Consider the following 20,103-nt stretch of genomic DNA (forward strand, 5'->3'; position numbering starts at 1 on the left):
CTTGTACACGTCATGATCTGGTGTACTTCAGACATGACATCCCCTCGCATACTACTGATTACATATGCCTTACCATAAAACACAGACAGCACACGTTCACAGCGATTGGAGGATGCATACACCCCAGAGCGAGGATCAATTGTTCACACCTGATGTCTGTGCCGCAAGCATTACTAGGTGCTCATATTGCGACCGGTGACTTTAACGTGCACCATCCCCTGTGGGGCAGCACTGTGATGATTTCTCATGGCACACATTTGGCCTACTTCATGTGTAGTCAGGCACTGAATGTGCTCAATGACTGATCTCCTAAATTTATTTGTGGCACTTCCTACAGCAGTTGTCTTGACCCAGCATTTGTATCAAGGAGTCCTCTGTCTTCAGCATGCTGGTCCACGGATGTAGAGACTCATGGTAGTGATCACCTCCCAACTTGCGTTCATTTTAGCTGGTTTCGCCATTCAGCCTCATGCGACATCCGTCAAACAGACTGGATTAGCTGCCGCAGAAATTGTTGCTATCCGGAAGGCACTTCGATTTCTCACTGAAGAGCCTCCTCACGCATGGACGATATTCTGCGATTCCAAGCCAGCTCTTGAAACAATTAACTGTGTCCTCAGACGGGGTCCGTATTACTCAATGGCTATAGAAATTACAGAGCATTTCGACCACGCAAATAGAAATGGCCACAATGTCATCTTTCAGTGGATACCTTCACACCATGGTATGATAGAGAACGAACAGGCAGATGCTGAAGCAAAAACCACTTTAAATACTTCTGAAGTACGCATACCATTCTCGCGAACGGACACAAATGCCCTACTTCGTTTCATAATACCCAACCATACATTGGAACACTGGACCCAACCAGATCGACGACACAGGCGAGTGCATAAATGGGATCAAGAAATGAAATTTCGTATGCCTCACATGCTCAAAAGAAGCCAAACAAGCATGGTGCACCGGATTCGCCTTGGTGTCGCATTCACCCAGCGTTATGGACATCTGATAGGTTGCAGTGATATTAGACAACACTGTGAATACTGTCAGGTACTTGATCGTATATGTTGCGTTTGTCCCCCGTACGTGCACGAACGATAGTCTCTTCTATTGCAAATGTCGATAAGAGGTCACTTTCAGACAAGTTTTTCTTTTACGTCCTTCACCTAATGCAAACAGCACAGCCCTGATAACAAGTGCTGCTATACTCTTTCTACAAGCCACGGGCTGGACGCACGGCTTTAGAGATGCCGCAATGCTGTAAAGTTGTATATATGCACCTATTCCTTGCATCATCATCCCTTTTCCTCCCCGTCCCTTCTCCCCAGTATAGAGTAGCAGGCCAGGGCAAGTTATAGCTCAGGCCAGGCTCTCTGTCTTTCTGTAAATAAATCTCTCTCTCTATTCTGCTAGATTCTTCAACACAGAAGAAACCTTAAGCAACTAAGTATGGTATGGCAGAGTGGCACAACATAATGCCAGCAACCACTCACAAATGCTAAAACAATAAAATGGTCACCTTTGGGCACTCAACCCATAAATTACTGTTCTATTGTATTATCTACGGTCTTTCTGCAGACAAATACATGAACTCTCCTGCATATCAGTAGACTGCAATAAAATGAGCCTGTGTCCATGGCGAGTCCCAGTAACAGCTGTGTTTGAGCACCCACATGATGGCCATCTTTTTAGGAAAGCATCGTGGGTTCTAGTAACCGAGCTCATTCATGGTAAAAAAAAGGCATGTTTATTTCACAAGGTCCGACACTCAAATTAAAAAAAAAAGACTATTACTACGTCCATGCAACCGCCACATGCATACACAGCACTAATGCACCCACAAGCAAAAGATGGCAACTGCTATATGTAAAAAAAAAAAAAAATTAAGCTTTCCACGCCTGTCATAGCAGAACACCCACATTAAAATGCAGAAAGCAGTTCCAGTTTGCTCATTCAAGAGTCTCTAGTGGGCACGTGAACACAACGTCCTCTTCCGGGGGAAAAAAAAAAAAGAAAATCCACACCCGAGGCGTATTTCCCTCTAGTTGGCGGCAAAACAATGAGGCCCTCAGTCGTAGCAACAAATTAAATTATTGCTCTACCTGCAACTGACGTCGGACTGAACCGCTCGCCATGGCGTTTCTTTATTATTATTATTTTTTAAGACCAGATGCCGCGCATTCGGCCCAACAACATGCACGGGCTTGACGATGACTTTGGTTCAGGTGTTTTAGGGAACCACTAGCTCCTTGCGGGTAGGGGTGGGGCTCGAGGTCAAGGTTGGACGGGGAGGGGGGGGGGGGGGGGGCACGGCGACAGTTGTGCAAACACAAGCACGTATTCTCAGTGACACTTTGTTCCGATGCTACTGACAAAGATGTGTTGCTCCTTTCAACAATGAGGACGGGGTTCCCTGCTACAATGGTCACTCAACAAAAATGCTTCCTAATGCTTAGAAAACACGAGGAAGAGAGCAAAAAAAAAAAAGAAAGACAAGGAAAACCTTGGGGCTGTGGGAGCATGGCAACATAGCTGGGCAGACAGTCTCAAGGCCTAGGTAACACACACACACGAACAGGAGGGTCGGGGACGGTGGACATGTTGTACGTGGAAGGGACGAGCCTATCTCAACTAAGAAACACACTCGTGTAACCTTGCTTCTTTGAGGTGAAGGAAGGAAGTGCCGGACTAGAAGGACGGGCAAAAGAGCCACCTTCTACGCTCCGCAAAAAAAGGCAGCTCGGACACGCACTGCACTGCTGCAGGCAGAGGAGGCGGAGGGCAACGGAGCACCCTCTGCCGCCCAAAATACACTCTTTTCGACTCGTTCTTTTTAACCCCTACCCCCCCCCCCCAGAAGTCCAGAGAAACATGTTGTGGTGCACCGCCACATCCCACGCATGTTTTGTGACGACTAGAGAGCAGCCACGAGACAAGCCGCGCATGCTCGAGGGAAGAGGTCGTCGACAGGCACGCTGCGGCGGCCTGCTCCGTAGCGACTTCGGCGGTTCCGCTGCGAGAACGTCGGTTCGACGTTGACGGGGGAATCGGTGGCGCTGAAGAGAGAAGCTACTACAAAAACACCCGTGCTTCGTCGTCTGTCCTTAGTCCCAGCTCTCGTCGGAATTGGGGTAGTCCATCAGTTCTTCCTCGTCTAGCTCCTCCTCGTCTTCGAGGGAGTCATAGTCCTCCTCAATGGCAGCTATGGCGTTCGCTTGGTGGTTTCGCGGCTGTGGCCGGTTGTTGGCGTTGCGCTGGGCACGCAGGGCCATGCGCGCCACGTCTTCGGGTCCTCGCTCCTTTCGGAACTCGTACACAAGCGGGAAAATCTGTTCGATGGCGTGCTGGACATTGGCCACACTGGGTGCTGCAAAGAGCATGAGACACAAGAGATTTGTCATGAAGTTCCACGCTCAACCCAGACTGCAAATGTAATATTTACCTGATCTTTACATACACCTTAAACAAAAAGAAGTGGGAGATTGAGTTTTGCCTATGCACCAGTAAGAAATTGAAGCAGTGTTCAGGATATCGGCAACATCCTACTGTCAGAGACACTTCTACTGCAACATCCTACTTCAGAGACAACTGCTATTGCCATTACACGATGGTGAGAGGACAAATTTTTGCGTAGGTTAGTATTAACAAGAGGCCGCTTTCATTACGTAAGTTCTTTATTTTACTAAGCTAGTGGCAATCGACATGCTAAGTTTGCAGAAATGGAGCAACATCAGATGTTTTTGGACTTATCCAACGCACATGCGTCCAGAACGAACAGGTGAAGTGGTGGCTAGTTTAGGCATGGGCAACATCCAATTTACAATGACAGCGAAGTTCTCATTGTAAGTTGACAACGAAGTTTACTTTCCGTAGAAATGCAGAAGGTCAAATGCAAAGAAAGAACCACTTCGATGACATGTTATGGCCCACAGTGATAAAGAGCTGTCAAGAGTGATGACAATGAACATTAAATGTAAATAAATTATTATTTTGTGCAGATGAACTCTGAAGGTTTATCCTTTTCCGGAGTCTGAAGCAAGTCAGGCGTGCGTTGGGTTCGCGTGCACATTGTTTTCTACTTTGAACCAATTACAGTGATGCTACCGGCCCAACCCATTTCGGAACAGCTTTTGGAGCAGGTTTATGAACGTGATTGCAAGCTATGTTATATAGGGCCTTTACAGTGGGCAATGCATGTGAAAGCTGTAAACACTAAAAATGACTACCCCCTTATATCGCAGTCCTTACTGCGGGCTGTGACGAAGTGGTGGTATCCTAGGACGTGCTTAAAAAATTACGGAAGCACTTGGATGTGCTGTTTGCCGAATTCGGAAGCACTTTGAAAACCTCCAGCATGATCTTGCTCCTATAAATGTATCCTTTGAGATGGAACATTCTTTTGAAAAATGGTACCATAAGAGGTATGAAATATTTACTTTTCCCCTATGCTGTATAGCGACAGCAGCAATGGAAAAGTCGAAGGAAGAGGCAAAGAAAGCTTCACTTTAGAACACTGCATCGAACAGGAGGAAGCTTGATAGCGAATATCAAAGCAGCTAGGCTAAGCTAATGTGGCTAGCCCAGCTAGGCCTAACAACAGCACAAAACAACTATTACAGCTGCCAGTGCATCGGTGTACGCAAGCGCTGGTTAGAGGCTGCGAGATAACTGAAATAGCAGCAGTCATGGCTTCAACGTCCAAAAATAAAGAAAGAAAAAAAAGAACCAGACGTCCTTATATACATTGGCTCTATGGGGTACGTGGAGGTGATGCTAAGGCATCTCAATTATCAAGTATGTCCGAAAAATTGGAGGAAGAAAAAAAGAGGGAAGAGGACCCAACCAATGCAGGCTCATCGTAAAAAGTGTAGCCTAAGTGATGTAAGTAGGGGTGTGCAAATATCAAAATTTTTGAATATGAATCAAATGCAAATACTTAGCATTGAATATTTAATAATGATAGGCACATGCATTTATTAGAAAGCTGGTTTATTTTAATATTGCAATTACACTGACATTTGTAAAGAAATTAAACTAGTAAGTCGTTATACTAAAAGATTGTATTGGACTCATGTTAGCTTTGAAAAACTGAATAATTTCTGCTAGTTGTCTGTTCTCACCAACCTGTGCCTCAATAAACTGCATCGATTTCACGTAAGCTCAGAGGCATCTGACCCTCTACCAGGTGTCACTCATCCCATTTACTGTCAAGCAATAAGCTCAGAACTGGGGTGGAACCTGAAAAGAGTGGACCCTCACGGTTTGCAAATCCGTGCCACTTGCTACTGAGAGGCTGGCTTTTCTGCACAGCTTAGACGTCCAGTGGCTAAGCGTGTTTTACAGGTGAAATTTCGCCAGCAGCATGAAATTATCGCAAAATTTAGCGCTAAATTAGATGCGCTTTCTTATGTTAGATAGAAATAAACGCTAAGAACCATGTCTTTTCCCGCACAGCCAGCAATATATACGAAAATTTTCGAATAAGAATATTAAAACATAACATTCAACAATATTAGAAATTTTCAAATATTCACACACCCCTAGATGCAAGGCTTAGCTGTTTATGGGGCAATTAGTAGTTGGTTGATCGAATAGCCTCTACCGGCAATGATCCAGTGATATGAAACAAATGCAACACATTTGAATGTATAAACACAAGACAGACTAAAATAGATGAGATGCATAAGCAATGGACGTGATGTGTGTGGAACATCAGTAAACGAAATTTGAGGAGGGTGTTATCTCCTATGCAAGGGACAAACATTGTGCATTTAAACTGGGCTCCGTGGAACCCCCCCCCCCCCCCCCCCCAAGTTTCCACGAACAACACTTTAGGATTCCCCGAGCGAAACCCTACGATGTAAACCAAGCAAAAACAAACCCATTTTCCCTCATGCACTCCTAGAAATTCTCAAATTAAAGAAATCTTTCCGTTCTTTCATGCTGTGCTCCAATAAAGCGAGATTGCAACAGTTAAGTTGGGCCCTGGTGCCAAGCTGACCAAGATCGCCTCACTGCTGGCACAAGATGAGAAGTTGCCTAGAGAGCCAACATATCGAGTTGCCAAAGAAGGTACAGACGATGGCCTGAACAGCGCCGATTTTGCTCACGGCCACCACATGTGTGGCAGATCACATACGGAATAATGTCCGAAGTATCAAGCAGCTCCGCACATCATCCAAAATTTTAAAGGCAATTACACACTGGTTATACAGTGTGCGTAGCAGTGCAGCCGCATCCCTGTTTAACAGATACCGCAGAGTTCAAATTTGGGCTCGTTGGTAAAGCATTCGGATTGAAACAGCGCGCTAACTCGGACAAGAAGAAATTAAAGAACCAGGTAGACCTGCTATATGCTTGTCTTGTTTCTTCTTGTCCAAGTTACCATGCAGTTTCAATCAGAACCAATTTTAACTGATATAGTCAATAAATATAGCTAAGATGGCTTATGCACATCAAAGAGGCATTAAAAATAATAATTGTCGTACTTGTTTCTATAATATGTAACTTAATGACTTTCCCTCTACGTATATTGCAGTATGAAGCTGCTTCTATTATTTCAACTTATCCGGGCATTCACGGCGCTTCAAGCGAGCAAGGAAAATGTACTAAAACATATTGTGGAATAAGGGCATGCAAAGAACACAACACCCTTGAAAGTGGGCTATTAAACCGAAGTTAACATTTCAGGTCAGTTTTCTTTACAGCTAACATGCGAAATCTCTCCGGCAGAACTGTGCCTTGGATCACGTGAAAACTGTTTAAATGACAACCATGGAATCTGTTCTTCTGATCGTGCAGTATTGCAAGAAAAGTCCCCCTAACATGCAAATTATGGGTCAGCGGTTGAGGTATTACGAGGTATTTACGAAGTGCCGCTGACTCAACAACTATGCTACACAATATGCGACCTTATATTCTCCAAGGCTTCTGTTCTGATCTGGCAGCCTCCTAGAGCGAGCACCGTGCCACGGTATTACGAGGAGTGCCCAGCTGCAGCACAAAAGGCACAAGTAACAACCACACAGTGGCAGTACGTTGCAACCTAAGCTGAAGCAAAATGCAACAAAAGAGCAAAAACTGGCAAAAGCAGCAATGGAGGAAGGGTGAAATCGACTATATCCATCGCCTATGGTCGCTCCACAGACTTCCACGATGATGATAGCATGCTTTAGGCTTTGGTTTCAATTTTACTAGCAACGCAGCATCAATGGGACAAGGCCTTGCTTATGCTTTCTTCGGCAGCAGGCTCGGAGCAACTTTCCACTAAAATGTTGTTTTGTAGCAGAATGACTCGGAGAACTGCTCTTGGCCCACTATGGCGCAATTGCCACAGCTGTTCCACTACCATCCTTGTCATGCCTATTTGGTAATGTATAAGCACAAATTATGCATCTAGAAGCATTTTAATGGCTACTGTGCACATGTATGCCTACTTGGATGTTCGAGTCTACATCGAAATTTCAGTCTAAAAATGCCTTTTTTTTCGCGTTTTGTCCTAGCCTTACTTTGTTTATGATGTTATCACCTGCTGGAGAACTTGGGTGAAGGCAGCTGATTGTTACCACAAACGCTTTGCCAGTGTAAAGGCTAGCTTTGTGAAAAACAAGACCATCGCTGTGAGAAGAGCTGTAACAGCGCTCCAAAAAAAATACACTTGAAGGTGACTTTTAGTGTACTTATGCGCTCACTTTCCGTTCTTAGCCAACATGATCGAGAAACTTGAATTCTTCGGAGCAAGTGACACGGAATGTGAAGTCCACTTTGGACGTTCAGGAAATGAGCCAGTTGCCGATAAATTTAGTTAGAACCTTGCATCTGCCTCAAACAAAAATCCTGGGTTTTTGGTGCTGGAAGAACTGTCCCAGGTTCTAATAGCGAACATTCTGCGGAACATTCCTTCAGAGGACACTGGATCAGTGAATGTTCCCAAGCACAAATATGTGCTGCTAACTTCAGTGGATGTTCCTTTTCTGCATGCAAACCAATATTCAGTGAAAAAAGGCGTGCCATGAAACCAAAAAATCCTGAGATGGTGCTTGTTTGTCACCACTTTCACAACCTTTCTCGTGGTGTCTACTCACACTAAACTTCAGATAAATCTGGTAACCTACACAACTTTCCCGATTCAGTTTTATTGAGAAAATAAAATGAAGTTCACAAAATAGGGGTTTAGTAGGCTGTGTCCCTTATAAAATCATAACTCATACACAGATGCACAGAGAAAGTTACTATTTGAGCCTTACAGATGCCTAAAGTAAAGTAAATGGCTTGAAACGCCGTTTTCGAGACCTTCATCGCCTCTCACGGACACACAGTGCTATCGAATGTGAAGGATAACTATTATTTTGTTTTTTCGAAGCAGTTCACTTTTTTTTCCCGCCACACAGAAATTTTCGAACATGCTCCGAAGTTTTCGCAATCGTGAAAGTAAAAAGCAAAAATGGCTTCCCACTAGCGATCATTTGAAATGCCAATTTTGAGACCTTTCGCCCCGCTCACACTCTGCACCATCAGATGTGAAGGAGGAGAACTACCTACATTTTTTTCTAAGGAGTTCACTTTCTTCCTGCCAAGCATTAACTTTTGGACATGCTCCGAAGTTTCGCGATTGTCAAAGTAGGAATCAAAAGTGGCCACCTTCGGGAGCAGTGCACGCACATAGAAATATTGTAGATATCGCAATTCCGCTGAGTTTACAGCTGGTTTTATTGATGGATCGGGCAGCAGCAAGTCTGAGGATGCTACTTTTTCATCGGACTGACTCTGAGAGCGATGATGACTCAAGCCAGCCCGGAAAATTGGCGGCCGTAGTCCAACACACACAACTGTAATGCTTGCAGTTAAAATTTTTGTAGTGGAATACCTGTTCCATCAGAAATTAAATAAATATATTTTTTGGGGAGATACTGCCTTTTAGGCAGCAATACATTTTGTATATCTCAATATTTTTTACATTTGTTAGTAAATACAAGCGTGTCTTTACAAACTTTGTTCAATATTATCCCACAATCTTGATGCTGGCAAGTTATATAGTATATTTTTTATGGCACTCATCTCTTCAATAAAACCTGTATGTGCAAGAAGTGCATTCATACTGCCTTTTATTTATGTATTACATAAAATATTGACTGCGGTAGTTCCTTTAGAAAAAAGATATGGCATAACCTACAAAACACACATTTTCCCCACGGCAGGGAAAGAGTTGAGTACCAAGTATACCAAGTTACCTTGGAAAGTATTTACAATACAGTATTTCAAGTAGAGTATTTCAGTTGCCTACAAGGTTAACTGCTGATCGCCCTCCGTGCAACAATAACTGAATGGAAGATTTACGGAAGGATCAGTGGCACACAATGGGCAAACTCTGTTCCCTTCTCTGGAATGCTCCCCACAGCTCTCATTACAAGTTGGCCAACACAAGCCATTGCCTTTGGCTGCATTGCATGGAGTAAACTGCATAGACACCAGCCTACCTGTGACTGTGATGCTGCCCGTGGAGAAAATTTTCAGGGTGGCCTTCAGATCTTTGATCTTGTACGTGACACCGGGATGTAGCTCTGGCTCGTAGCTACACAAGAGAGGGGAAAAAAAGCACTTACATTAGGAATCGTCCCAGAGCCCGAAAGAATAAGACAGGTGACAAGTGATGCAGACCGTTTCAAGGTAATCTGTCAGAGAACCGCCTAGGAAGGTCCAAACAGGTTTTAACCCTTTCCCTACTGCGCCCATTGGACATCGTTATCCTGCTATCAATGGTTTGAAATGCCGCTTTCGAGACCTTCTGCGGCACTCGCATACACACTGCACCATTGGACGTGAAGGAGGAGAACTATATTTTTGTTTCCGAAGCAGTTCGCTTTTTTTCCCGCTTGGCGGTGATTTCTGAAGACGCTCCGAAGTTTGGCTATTGTCGAAGTAGAAAGCAAAAATGGCCGCCTCCAGAAGTTGTGCACGCACTTCGAAATCTCGCGATTCCGCTGCATCTACGGCCGATTTTATCAATGGATCGAGCACCAGCAAGTTTGAGGCAGCAAGGATGCTGCCTTTTCGACGGACTTACTCAGAGCAACGATGACACAAATCAGCCCAAAAGATTTTGTTTTTGCTTGGGCCTGTCTTTGTTGTCATTTGGAGCGCTTGAGAGCCTGCCAAGAGAGCTATAGAAACTGCAAAAAATTCTACAGCGATAGGAAAACTGAGCAGAAAGCAATAGTTTACTGCAAAAAATGCAATATTCTTCTATGTTTTACATCGAGGAACTGCTTTGACACATGGCACGCTCCACTGTAGTGCTCACAGTTGCAGAGCGTTCTAATGAAAAATATCTGTCCAATGAAAATATTTTTTTCGTATAGTGCCTATTAGACAGCAATACATTTTGTATATCTCAATTTTTTTTTCAGGTTTCTTTCTTGGTAGATACAAGCGTGTCTTTACAAACTTTGTTAAATTTTATCCCACAATCTTGATTCTGGCAATTTATATTTTTTTTATGACATACATCCCGTTAATAAACCTTTCATGTGTGAAAAGTGCATTCACTCTTCCGTTTGTTTATGCATTACATAAAATATGAAGTGCAGTACTTTCAATAAAAATGAAAGAGAAGAAAAACTGCCATAACCTACAAAAAATAGCTCTTTTCATCAAGCTAGGAAAAGAGTTAAGGACTAGTTGTGGCACCACCAAGAAATTGGGGCTTCATACTGTTTTATGAAGTCAACACCTACTTGAAAAACCTTAAAGGGCCCCTGAAATGGTTCGGACAAATTTTGTAGGCGCGTAGGGTACAGCTTAAGTAGAACATTCGCACCACAATTTAAGTGAAGCGTTACGTATTAATGGAGCTGCAAGCGATTAGAAGTTACCCTCCTCCCTAGCTATGCTTTTCCTCCTCAACTCGCTCGCCGAGCGAGCGGCGCTAAGCTCCGCCTTCACTGGTTCAGCGTCACGATGCAACGTCACATCGCTCACTTCTGGTTGTTTAGGAGCACGCCCCCTCCCGCGCGAGACCTATCCGCTAGCCGCTTGGCCGTCGACCGAGAGCTATCGAAACAGCGTGCGTTGCAAGCATTCTGTCGTAGCGCCGAACGTGTCCGGTACTCCGCTATAGAAACAGGCAAGCTGGTCATTTCGGCAAATGACTGGAGGCATAAACTCAAGCTGATGAAGGAACTTTAGCGTAGACGTACGTGAGCAGCCTGATTGGTCTGCACGGTCCAGACACTTGCTGGCGCAGCGCTTAACCAGTCAAACAAAGCGCTAATATTGCTCTAACCAAGTGTAAAGCATTTTAAACATTTATAAATCAACGTGTTGATAATTACACTCCTGCGAAAAATACACACCAGCAGCAAAGAATACACTTCGTTGTTGCTACTGTGTATGGTTGAGCTCTGTGCCACCAGGTGGCTGCACCATGCAGACCGTTCACATTTGCCCTTCTGCTCATCTCGTGGCTCATCCCGGCACAGTCAAGCGGCCAGGCCCTGTCCCCTTGCGCTTGCGTTTGCCCTAATACTGGACTCGCGGTTTGCAGGTCGCTAGGTTTGCAGTCCACAAGGCAACAAAGTCGAATCATAGTGCTCGCGAAAAGACTGAGACCGACTCTGACCGCGGAGCTCTCGTCAAAATGGAGTACGTTGTAACACAAGCAGACGACACTTGCTGTGTGCCGGAAGTGCTGAAGTGCACTAAAAAACTATTCTTGTGTATTCTCTTTAAGTTATTTTCTTTTTACAAAAACAAAGTAACTAACATTCCAACTATTACGAGCATCATTTGTTCACCATAAAGTTGGAAAAATTATCGACCACGCGCCCTGGTCAGCCAATCAGATAGCTCGCCCATGTGACGTAATATGGGTTATTTGCATCATATGGGTAGGGGCGGCTTAAAATTCCGCCGAGCAGTGCGCTGCGATCGGCAGCGATGTGTATTTTTAAAACCTTATAATAAATTACACGCTTTACGCAGAGCACTTAGATGCATCAATTAATGATCAGAAGAACCTACTCTAACGACTCAGTACGTTTGTAGAAAATCGCCAAAATCGTTTCAGGGCCCCTTTAAAATATTCGGCGAGACACAAAATGTTCATGTCATCGCTCAGTGAATGCAGGAATGCTGTGTAGTTATATTTTGTTGTCAAAAACCACGACCTGCATTGAATCCTATAGGCATTCGCTGAAGATACAAAAACATAAACACATCTCTTGTCTCGGGTATCTTCATCACGGAGTTCCAACTGCATCATTTATAGCATTAGCACATCTTCAAGGTTCGAGACTGCTTACCTGGCAAGAGCCCGGTTGTTTTGAGAGAATGGAATGAGTTTGATGGCAAATGGCATGGTGCAGGTGCCTAGGACATTCACCACTCTGTAGTTCATGAACTTGACCCGGAAGCCCAGCTTCTGGAGGATGCGCGCGTACCGTCTTGCTGCTAGCTTGGCAGTTTCCTCACTGAAACACACACACAAAGGGCAACGGAATGAACACTCCCGAAGGAAATACGGAAGCAAACACGTATGCATGTAATGCCAATTGTTGATGAAGATGTTCGCTGGCTCGTCAATCGATGGTCACTGCGAACTTTCTTTAACAGTGTTTCTTGAAAGAACAAATACAACTGAACAGCGCCGAGGTAGGCTAGGAAAACATTGTTGCAGCCAGGAATAGGTAAAATAATGAGAGCATTCATTATATCTCCGTTCTTATTAGGTCCTCTTCAAAATTTTCTCCAGGAATATATTGAAAAGTGTTGAATTCATTCAAGTGTGTGCTCAGTTTTCAAGAAAATATATTTGCAAGTGCCCTTTTCAACTGTTTGCCAACTTTTCAGCTCTAGAGCTCATTGGCAATTAACAGTGCAGTCCTCTTGCAAATATACATGGCGGCATCACTGATCTGTGCTCCGCTATCTCACCTTGAAGCATTAAAAAATGCGCTCCTGCCACCCGTTGCAATCTTTCAACCAAATCTTCATTGGGCAAGTGCCGCATCTGTCCCATATGATTAGGATTTCATGCTTATCAGCAGTTCAGAAGGCTCTCACCCCTTTTGAGTATTGCAAAAGGTGATGATTTTGACACTACCTATATTCTGTGTGAAGGACTTTGAAACAGGCAATAAACAGCTTCTATGGGGATTTATAAGCTTGCGTCCAGCATTGCAAAAGGTGATAACATTGGTGCCGCTATCTAATCACCTCATTATGAACTTTGGAACATGAGATAAAGACCTTATGATGTTTTGCCTGTCTGTGGCCACTCGCAAAAGCACAGATAATTTACAACCTTCCATTGACGGAGAACTGCTCAACCACTATGCTACTTCATAAAGGGAAAATGAGGCAGGCTCACGCCCACATACAGGTTCCTCGAGTCCTGGACCAGGACGAATTTTTCTTCAACAGCAAGGCTTTTTCGAGGAACCCGTATGGGTTTCCTTCGTAGCAATTGCTACAATTGGGTGGACGTCTCATTTTTTCTTTATTAATTACTTCTCTCCACCTTGCGGGTTTCTGCAGAACTATTACGTCATACTATGCTACTGCGGAATCTGGGCCCTGCCGGGCTATATTTATTGTGACAACTGTTACTCCCCGTGCTCGCTGCACGTAAGTGGCAGCGCCACACGCGTTCATAGTACTGCAACAAATCAGCCAACCCGGGGCACCCAAATTCTTTCATTGTACAGGCAAATGTGTGTAGGGGCATTCACGATATATATATATATATATATATATATATATATATATAAACTATATGAATTTGTCTGGGACATGCAGACTCCTCCATTATGCACATCACTTTGTTCTAGAGGCATACTACTGTACAACATATACTACAGGTACACGCTCGATCATCACTCGAAGGTTCTACGACGTTGCCGGCACGACAGTAAGCATTGTGTAATACCAACCTTTTCGCCGCTCTAGCGATCCTCCAACAGGACATGTGTAACTACATCCATACCAAGAATTATGCACCACATTCTCGGTAGATCGCAAGAAAAATATATTTGTCACAGTTTTTTTTTTTTTCTATGTTGCTATCAATGTTTTTGGCGCCTATACAACAGACTAGAATTTCGAACGTGACCTTTCACAGTTCATTTCTGCTTCACCGCAAAAGCCACAAGATCAAGATTAGTGTAAGAGCATCCAACCAAGTGGGCGTGAAAGCAACATCATGTATTATGATGATGACATTAGGATGTGGGCCACAGCGGCCAGCAGCAGCTTACCTGGTGGCACCAGTGCAGGTGATTTTGCCCGAGGACCACATGCTGGCAGTTGTGTAAGGAGTCCTAATCTTCATTGTCAGCATCTGTTGAAAAGCAAAGGCGCATTTCTTATTCTTCAACTTGGTGGTAGAGCATGTATCAAACATTCAAATTGGCAGTGAAATACACAAACTTACACACAACTACCTACAGGTTACTCAGAAAGTACACTTTACCAACCATACAACAGTTTTTGTGCCACTCTAGAATCTGCAGCACACATAGAGTCCTGCACTTCTCCCCGTCACTTAAGGCCACATACTTCTTATTTAAACTGCAGGACAAAGTGAAAAAAAAAAAAAAAAATGTGCGTGACACTGAAGCACACGTTCTGAGAACTTTGTGAAAGCTTCTGTGATGACTGAAATCAAATTTAGTTGTGGAAGTTCTGTAAACAGGAATGACACAAGGATGTGAGAGAAGAAAGCCGAAAGTGGAAGGGAATGATGTCCCTAGCCCGCATGTTGTCACTAGTGATGTCACTAGCCTGCATTACTACTCTAGCCCGAGATCCGTCAATTTGGTTATTTATTTATTTATTTTATTTATTTATTTATTTACCCACAGCACCACAGTGGCATTACAGTGGGGGGGGGGTTGTACAAAAGAAAAAAAATATTACAATGGCAGTCACAATGACAATGCAAACACTTCATTGTCAGTAATATTAACAAGAAATGAAGATAAAGCATTCCATTCTCGAACAGTGTGAGGAAAAAACGACATCTTGAACATATCGGTTCTTGACCTGAATTCGCGCACTTTATGATTATGATCAACCCGCTCGGATATGTAGTGTGGATGAAAAATGTACTTCTCCCTAGGAATAGCAATCTTACCGTAATATATGTTATGAAAAAATATAAGCCTTAGCTTTCTTCTTCTTACTCTTAAACGAGGTGCATGAAGTGCACTTGCAGGGTTGCACATCGCCTATTGGTTGTGAGCACTACACATTATTTTGGATATTTGGAGTTAAATGGTCTCTTGTGGCCCCACCAGCGGCTACAACTATAGTTTGTCTCACCAACTACCTGCAATGCAGCCTACGCTAAGGCTCATATCAGCCAATCAGTGACGAGGAGGAGCCGCATGTTCCAGCAAAGGGCTCACGCATTGCACATTGGCAATTCTGCCATGATCAAGCTTCCATTCAGTCGACGTTGCATAACGGGAAATCAAAGGCAGACAATGGAGAAGCCTTTCTGGTTGGCATAGTGAGCCATAGATGTCACTGCCTCGCACGCAGATGGCATGATCATTGAGAACAGTCTGGAGCACCAGAGTACTACAGAACACTGAGCCAAGTAGCGTACTACCACAGCCGGCGCAAATTGTTTTGCAAATTATGGCAGCCACCTCCAGTAGTCGCAACATCTACCATACCTTTCAAGCACACAATATATTATTTTTAAAATAAAGTAAGTCCCGCCAGGTCTATAAACGTGCTGTGCAGGATGCACAAGAGGGCAGGGCAGAGTGTAGTCGTTCGTGCCATATCTCTTAACGTGGCTTCCCCTAACATAGCGGGCATGGCCCGTTGCAAACTGCTTTGCATTAACGACAGACTGGCTACTAACAGATTTGATCTGCGTAGCATCACCCCCACCCCTCCATTTTCCAACTACAACGTTTCACGCGGCTTCGTTTCCTTACCGCATATACATGAAAAAGTTACAAATGATCGCACGTCTGTCGACACAATGAAGAGAGCAAAATCAAAAAGGCGCGCCGATCAGCGGGTAGTAATGTTCACACGACAGGCAAGGTCGACGACGGTGTGTCTTATCAGGCGCTCATTGAACATGCGTCCGGCGTTTTCCGCGGATGGCCGCCAGTCGGGTTCACACCGATATTACGAGCGGCGCCTTCAGTGGTCATTGACTTCGATCAAAGTCCGTTCGTGCGCATCGAAAACCGTCGATGCCGAACAGTATCTTTTTTTTTTTCCTTTGTGGGAACATCTTAGTGATAAATACAAACCGTCAGGAAGCGCCGGTGACCTCTTTATACTTGAACTGTTCTCGGGCAAACATTGTGACGTATCTTTACGACGCAATCTAAACGACTTCGTCAACCATCTCGCTAAACGGCTGTCACGCAAGTCGCAAAATGACGGCAGCCATGTTTTTTTTTGTGTGTGTGCTTTAAATAAGTTTGACCACACATCCAACAAGTAATATAGCACTATCGCGGTTTTACGCAACGTCTAATACGCGGACATGGTTTTTACAACTGCAATAAAATAAGAATGCGCACTACCCTGTGTTTTCTAAATTGTATACTTTACAAGCAGTCGGTTACAGATCCAAAATTCTGGGCGAATACGATAAGTGAATTCCTATTTCAAACGGGGCGGTGGCAAGTGCCATCACACTCCGGCATTGAAGATTAACGCGACTTGTAATGTCATTAAACGTTTTATTTACCACTCTTCAATAAGCGCATGATTCCACCACCCCGGGGCCATGCACATCGTTCAGTGTGCTTTATGGGTTGCCTAAATATTGTATACGTATGTCGAACCGACGTTTACAAATCTCAATGCTCTCTCGGAACACTGGCGCTTCAATGGCACTGACCGCATTTTAATCTAACTTTGGACGTGCATATTCCGAGAAGGATCTTGAAGGTTAACAAGACGGAATGTATCGACAGATCGGTGGCCCGTATGACGCCGGACACAGGGCATGCCCGATGAAAAACGGAAGGGCCGGGGGCGGAAGATTTTACTCCCTCTCCCCTCCCCCCCGTCGCCCCGCGAGGAGTTCGAGGTCATCGCACCGACGAGGTGATGCTACGCTAGCGCAGCGCCAACCGTTTCACCCCGGCGTATTGCAACGCCGTGCCCTCCCCCGCCCCCCACCGCCAAATAAACGCCACCTTCGGTCTTCTAACCTAACCCAGACACCTCTACGTTCAACCACGATGTTTCTGCAGGCCGCCGCAACAACCGCGGCGTCTTCCGATTTTGTCTTTATTTTTCATTTGGGGGAGGGGGGGGGAAACGCCGCCGCCATTAATGTTCTTACGCAATACGCTCACTGGCTTCTTGCTCACCTGCCTACCCCCCACCCACCCCTCGCCCCGTCATTTCCAGCCGCCGCTCCACGCACCGCCCAAACCGCCTTCCGGTCAAGAACAAAGCGCAGAGGGCGGCCAGCGAAGATGAAACGCTTGATACAATGTGTGGAAACGGAAGACGCGGCCGCGTCGGCATCCAGACGACATGCAGGAGAGAGAAGAAACAAACGAACGAACGAACGCCAACTGTCGGAGCAGCACCTTTCAAGCTAGACGAGATGACGTATTTGCTATTATCGGTGCGCTACATCGGTCTTTCGAGAATTTCGGTTCTGACGAATGAATGCCCCAACCTCTAGCGTTTCGTCAGCGTGGCAGCGAGGTGTACTGCCTGGGTTTGCGCTTTCTTTACCGGCCCTGTCTTCACAAAAAACGAGTAGGATGTAGCATAGGCGGGGCAGAGAGAGAGAGAGACGATCGCGAACGTAAGCGAAATGTAAGAGTGCGTTAAAAAAGAAAGGAAAGAAATGGAAGCAGCGAACAAAGACGGGAGTGCACTGATTCGACTCGGAAGCTCGCACACCTGAGCTCGTAGCCTGAATCCGCGGTAGCGGCCTGGAGGAGGCCAGACTTCCGCAATCAAGTCTTTCGGACGACAAAAGAAACGCAGTTACGGGACATGCCGACACACCTGGCGTTTTCCTATCGCTTCTCCCGATTGGAGAGCCAGATCAATGCCCGCTCGTAGATCGGCATCACAACATACTCAGGTGGCTGGTTAATGTCGAAGCGAAATGGGGCAACGCCATAAAAAGCTGCAACGCGACATGCGTTTTTTTTTTTTGTTTTTTCCCCGAGACGCCAGCCACATTCGTTCCAATCGCTCATTACGTAAAAGCGCCAGCGTTGCTTTGCGATTTCGCTGGGGAGGCGCCTTACTGAGACTGTTTGCCACTGTCCTAATTGCTTTATCGACGCTGTTTCAAAGCTCGCCGCGTTCGATCGCGCCGTCGTAATACGCTGCAAGGCTTTACTATTTTATTATTGCTTCGTGCATTACTGGCGGTGTTTGTTAACTTACATTTCGGTATTGGCAGCGCGGCGTTTGGCAAAAACGTCTCGCAACGAAAGCGCACCTTGACACACCGAGACGCCGCAACGGGGCCATGCGCATCTAGACAGCACCTATCGAGACCGCAAGGTGCGAGATGTGGGCGTAGGGTGCGCGCACCCCCACAATGGAACACGAGACCCAAATATGAACGATAGCCGGCCCGAACGGGCCCGCTGTTTACCTCGCACTGTGTGGCGCCTTTTAACTTGCACCGCATCCGTCTCTCAGTAACCGCGGCAAAGAAATAGGTTGGACGCATTTCCGTATTTTTAGAAACGACGGGATGATGGGTGGGGAGGACGGGGAAAAAAGAAAGCTGGAGAAGAAAAAAAAAGGAAAAAGACCAAGAGAGTGCGCGGTAGCGGCGATAAATAACGTGGGATGGATGCCCCGGTGCATGAGGCCGCGGGCAATCGCAGTAAATTAAGCTACGAGCGCTAGAAGAGGAAGGCGAAAAGGAAGCCGTGCGGGCTGGCTAAACGCGAGGCCCCCCGGGCGCGTGCACATAAAAAGAAAAAAAAAAAGAAATCGTGATCGCGCAGATCGCCGCCGAAACAATGACGAGTCGTCATCGCTGCACGAAGACTGAAGGAGGGCGGGCGCAGTTTCGAAAGAGCGGGCCATGACAGACATGCGGTGTCGTGCAGATCGGCGATTCTCAAGGTTCCGTTTTTTTTGTTACGCTTTTGCTCTTTTTGTTCTCGGCGCCATCTAGACAAAGGGCTGCCTCGACAGCGTCGACCAGAGGAAGTGAATCGCAGTAGCAGTACCGTTACGCTTCGCAGCAAACACGCGTGCGGCACTGCTGCCTACAACTCCGCCCGTCATCAGAGACGACCGTGGACAAAGAGGGGTTGCAGAATGAACGAAAAGAAAGGGCGGATGACTTACGCCGTTCTCGCGTCGATATTCCACGTTGGAAGCAGTCAACGCGATCTGGCGCAGGTTGAGGTGGCAGCGCACGCTGAAGCTGCAGACCACGTTGTTTATCACAATGTCGATCACGGGGCTCGAGTCGGCATCGCTGACGCCGGCGGCGGCGGTCGGTTGCTCCATCGCCCCCGCGCTCGCGACCACATCCTGTCCCGGCTCGAGCTGCTGCTGCTGCTGCGGCGGCGTCGTCGACGGATCCTTGGCACAAGAGTTATCCGTCGGCTCGGACGACTTGACCACGTCTTTCGAGAACTGGTGAAACGCGAAGTTGTTGTTCCCTTGGCTGAGCGTGGCCATCGCTCGCCCGCCGCACACCACACACACAGCACTCTTATTTTTCTGTTTTTTCTGCACCGGCGACCGACCCCGTCAGCGCAGGAGAGCTGTCGTTTGGGCGCTAGGCCTATGCGTAGGCCTAGCCCAAACGCGGAAGAATCGGTGTCGCCTCACAGTTTCCCGGCAATTGAACACCCGCCACCCGAAAACGAACAAATTTGCGAGCCTTTGAAAGCGTCACGACGCCTTTTCGGCGTGCCGACACTCGTTAAAACGGCGTGAAACGACGCACACGCGCGTAAGTCTGAACAAATCTCACTACGCGTCTGCTAGCGGTGTGCTCAAGAAGCGTTCTGATTGGGTATTTAAAAGAGTGGCACTTGTCCCCCTGGCGAATCAAATGCGAACTAACTTGTCGGAGATAAAAGATACATTATGTCTACAATGTAACACCGAGTAATTGTC

The 20,103-nt window shown here is 45.9% G+C and overlaps 1 protein-coding gene across 1 annotated transcript; it reads right to left on the reverse strand.

Moving 5' to 3' along the window:
• Positions 1-1,724: 1,724 nt before the first annotated feature.
• On the reverse strand, positions 1,725-19,998 carry Trf2 (TATA box binding protein-related factor 2). The gene is made up of 5 exons (XM_065424877.2): positions 19,321-19,998; positions 14,253-14,335; positions 12,300-12,467; positions 9,477-9,571; positions 1,725-3,367 (listed from the first exon to the last, which is right to left on the reverse strand). The coding sequence occupies exons 1-5, from the start codon at positions 19,657-19,659 to the stop codon at positions 3,105-3,107; spliced, it is 948 nt and encodes a 315-aa protein (XP_065280949.1). The 5' UTR covers positions 19,660-19,998; the 3' UTR covers positions 1,725-3,104.
• Positions 19,999-20,103: the final 105 nt, after the last annotated feature.

Source organism: Dermacentor albipictus, chromosome 6 (genome assembly GCF_038994185.2).
Source record: "Dermacentor albipictus isolate Rhodes 1998 colony chromosome 6, USDA_Dalb.pri_finalv2, whole genome shotgun sequence".
Classification (NCBI taxonomy): domain Eukaryota; kingdom Metazoa; phylum Arthropoda; class Arachnida; order Ixodida; family Ixodidae; genus Dermacentor; species Dermacentor albipictus.

Coding starts and splice junctions, on each gene's coding strand:
- Trf2 (XM_065424877.2), bottom strand. CDS start 19,659: ATGGCCACGCTCAGCCAAGGGAACAACAACTTCGCGTTTCACCAGTTC. Junction 14,336..19,320: donor AATATCGACGCGAGAACGGC/GTAAGTCATCCG, acceptor GCTTTTCAACAG/ATGCTGACAATGAAGATTAG. Junction 3,368..9,476: donor GGGCAGCATCACAGTCACAG/GTAGGCTGGTGT, acceptor TGCTCTTTGCAG/CACCCAGTGTGGCCAATGTC.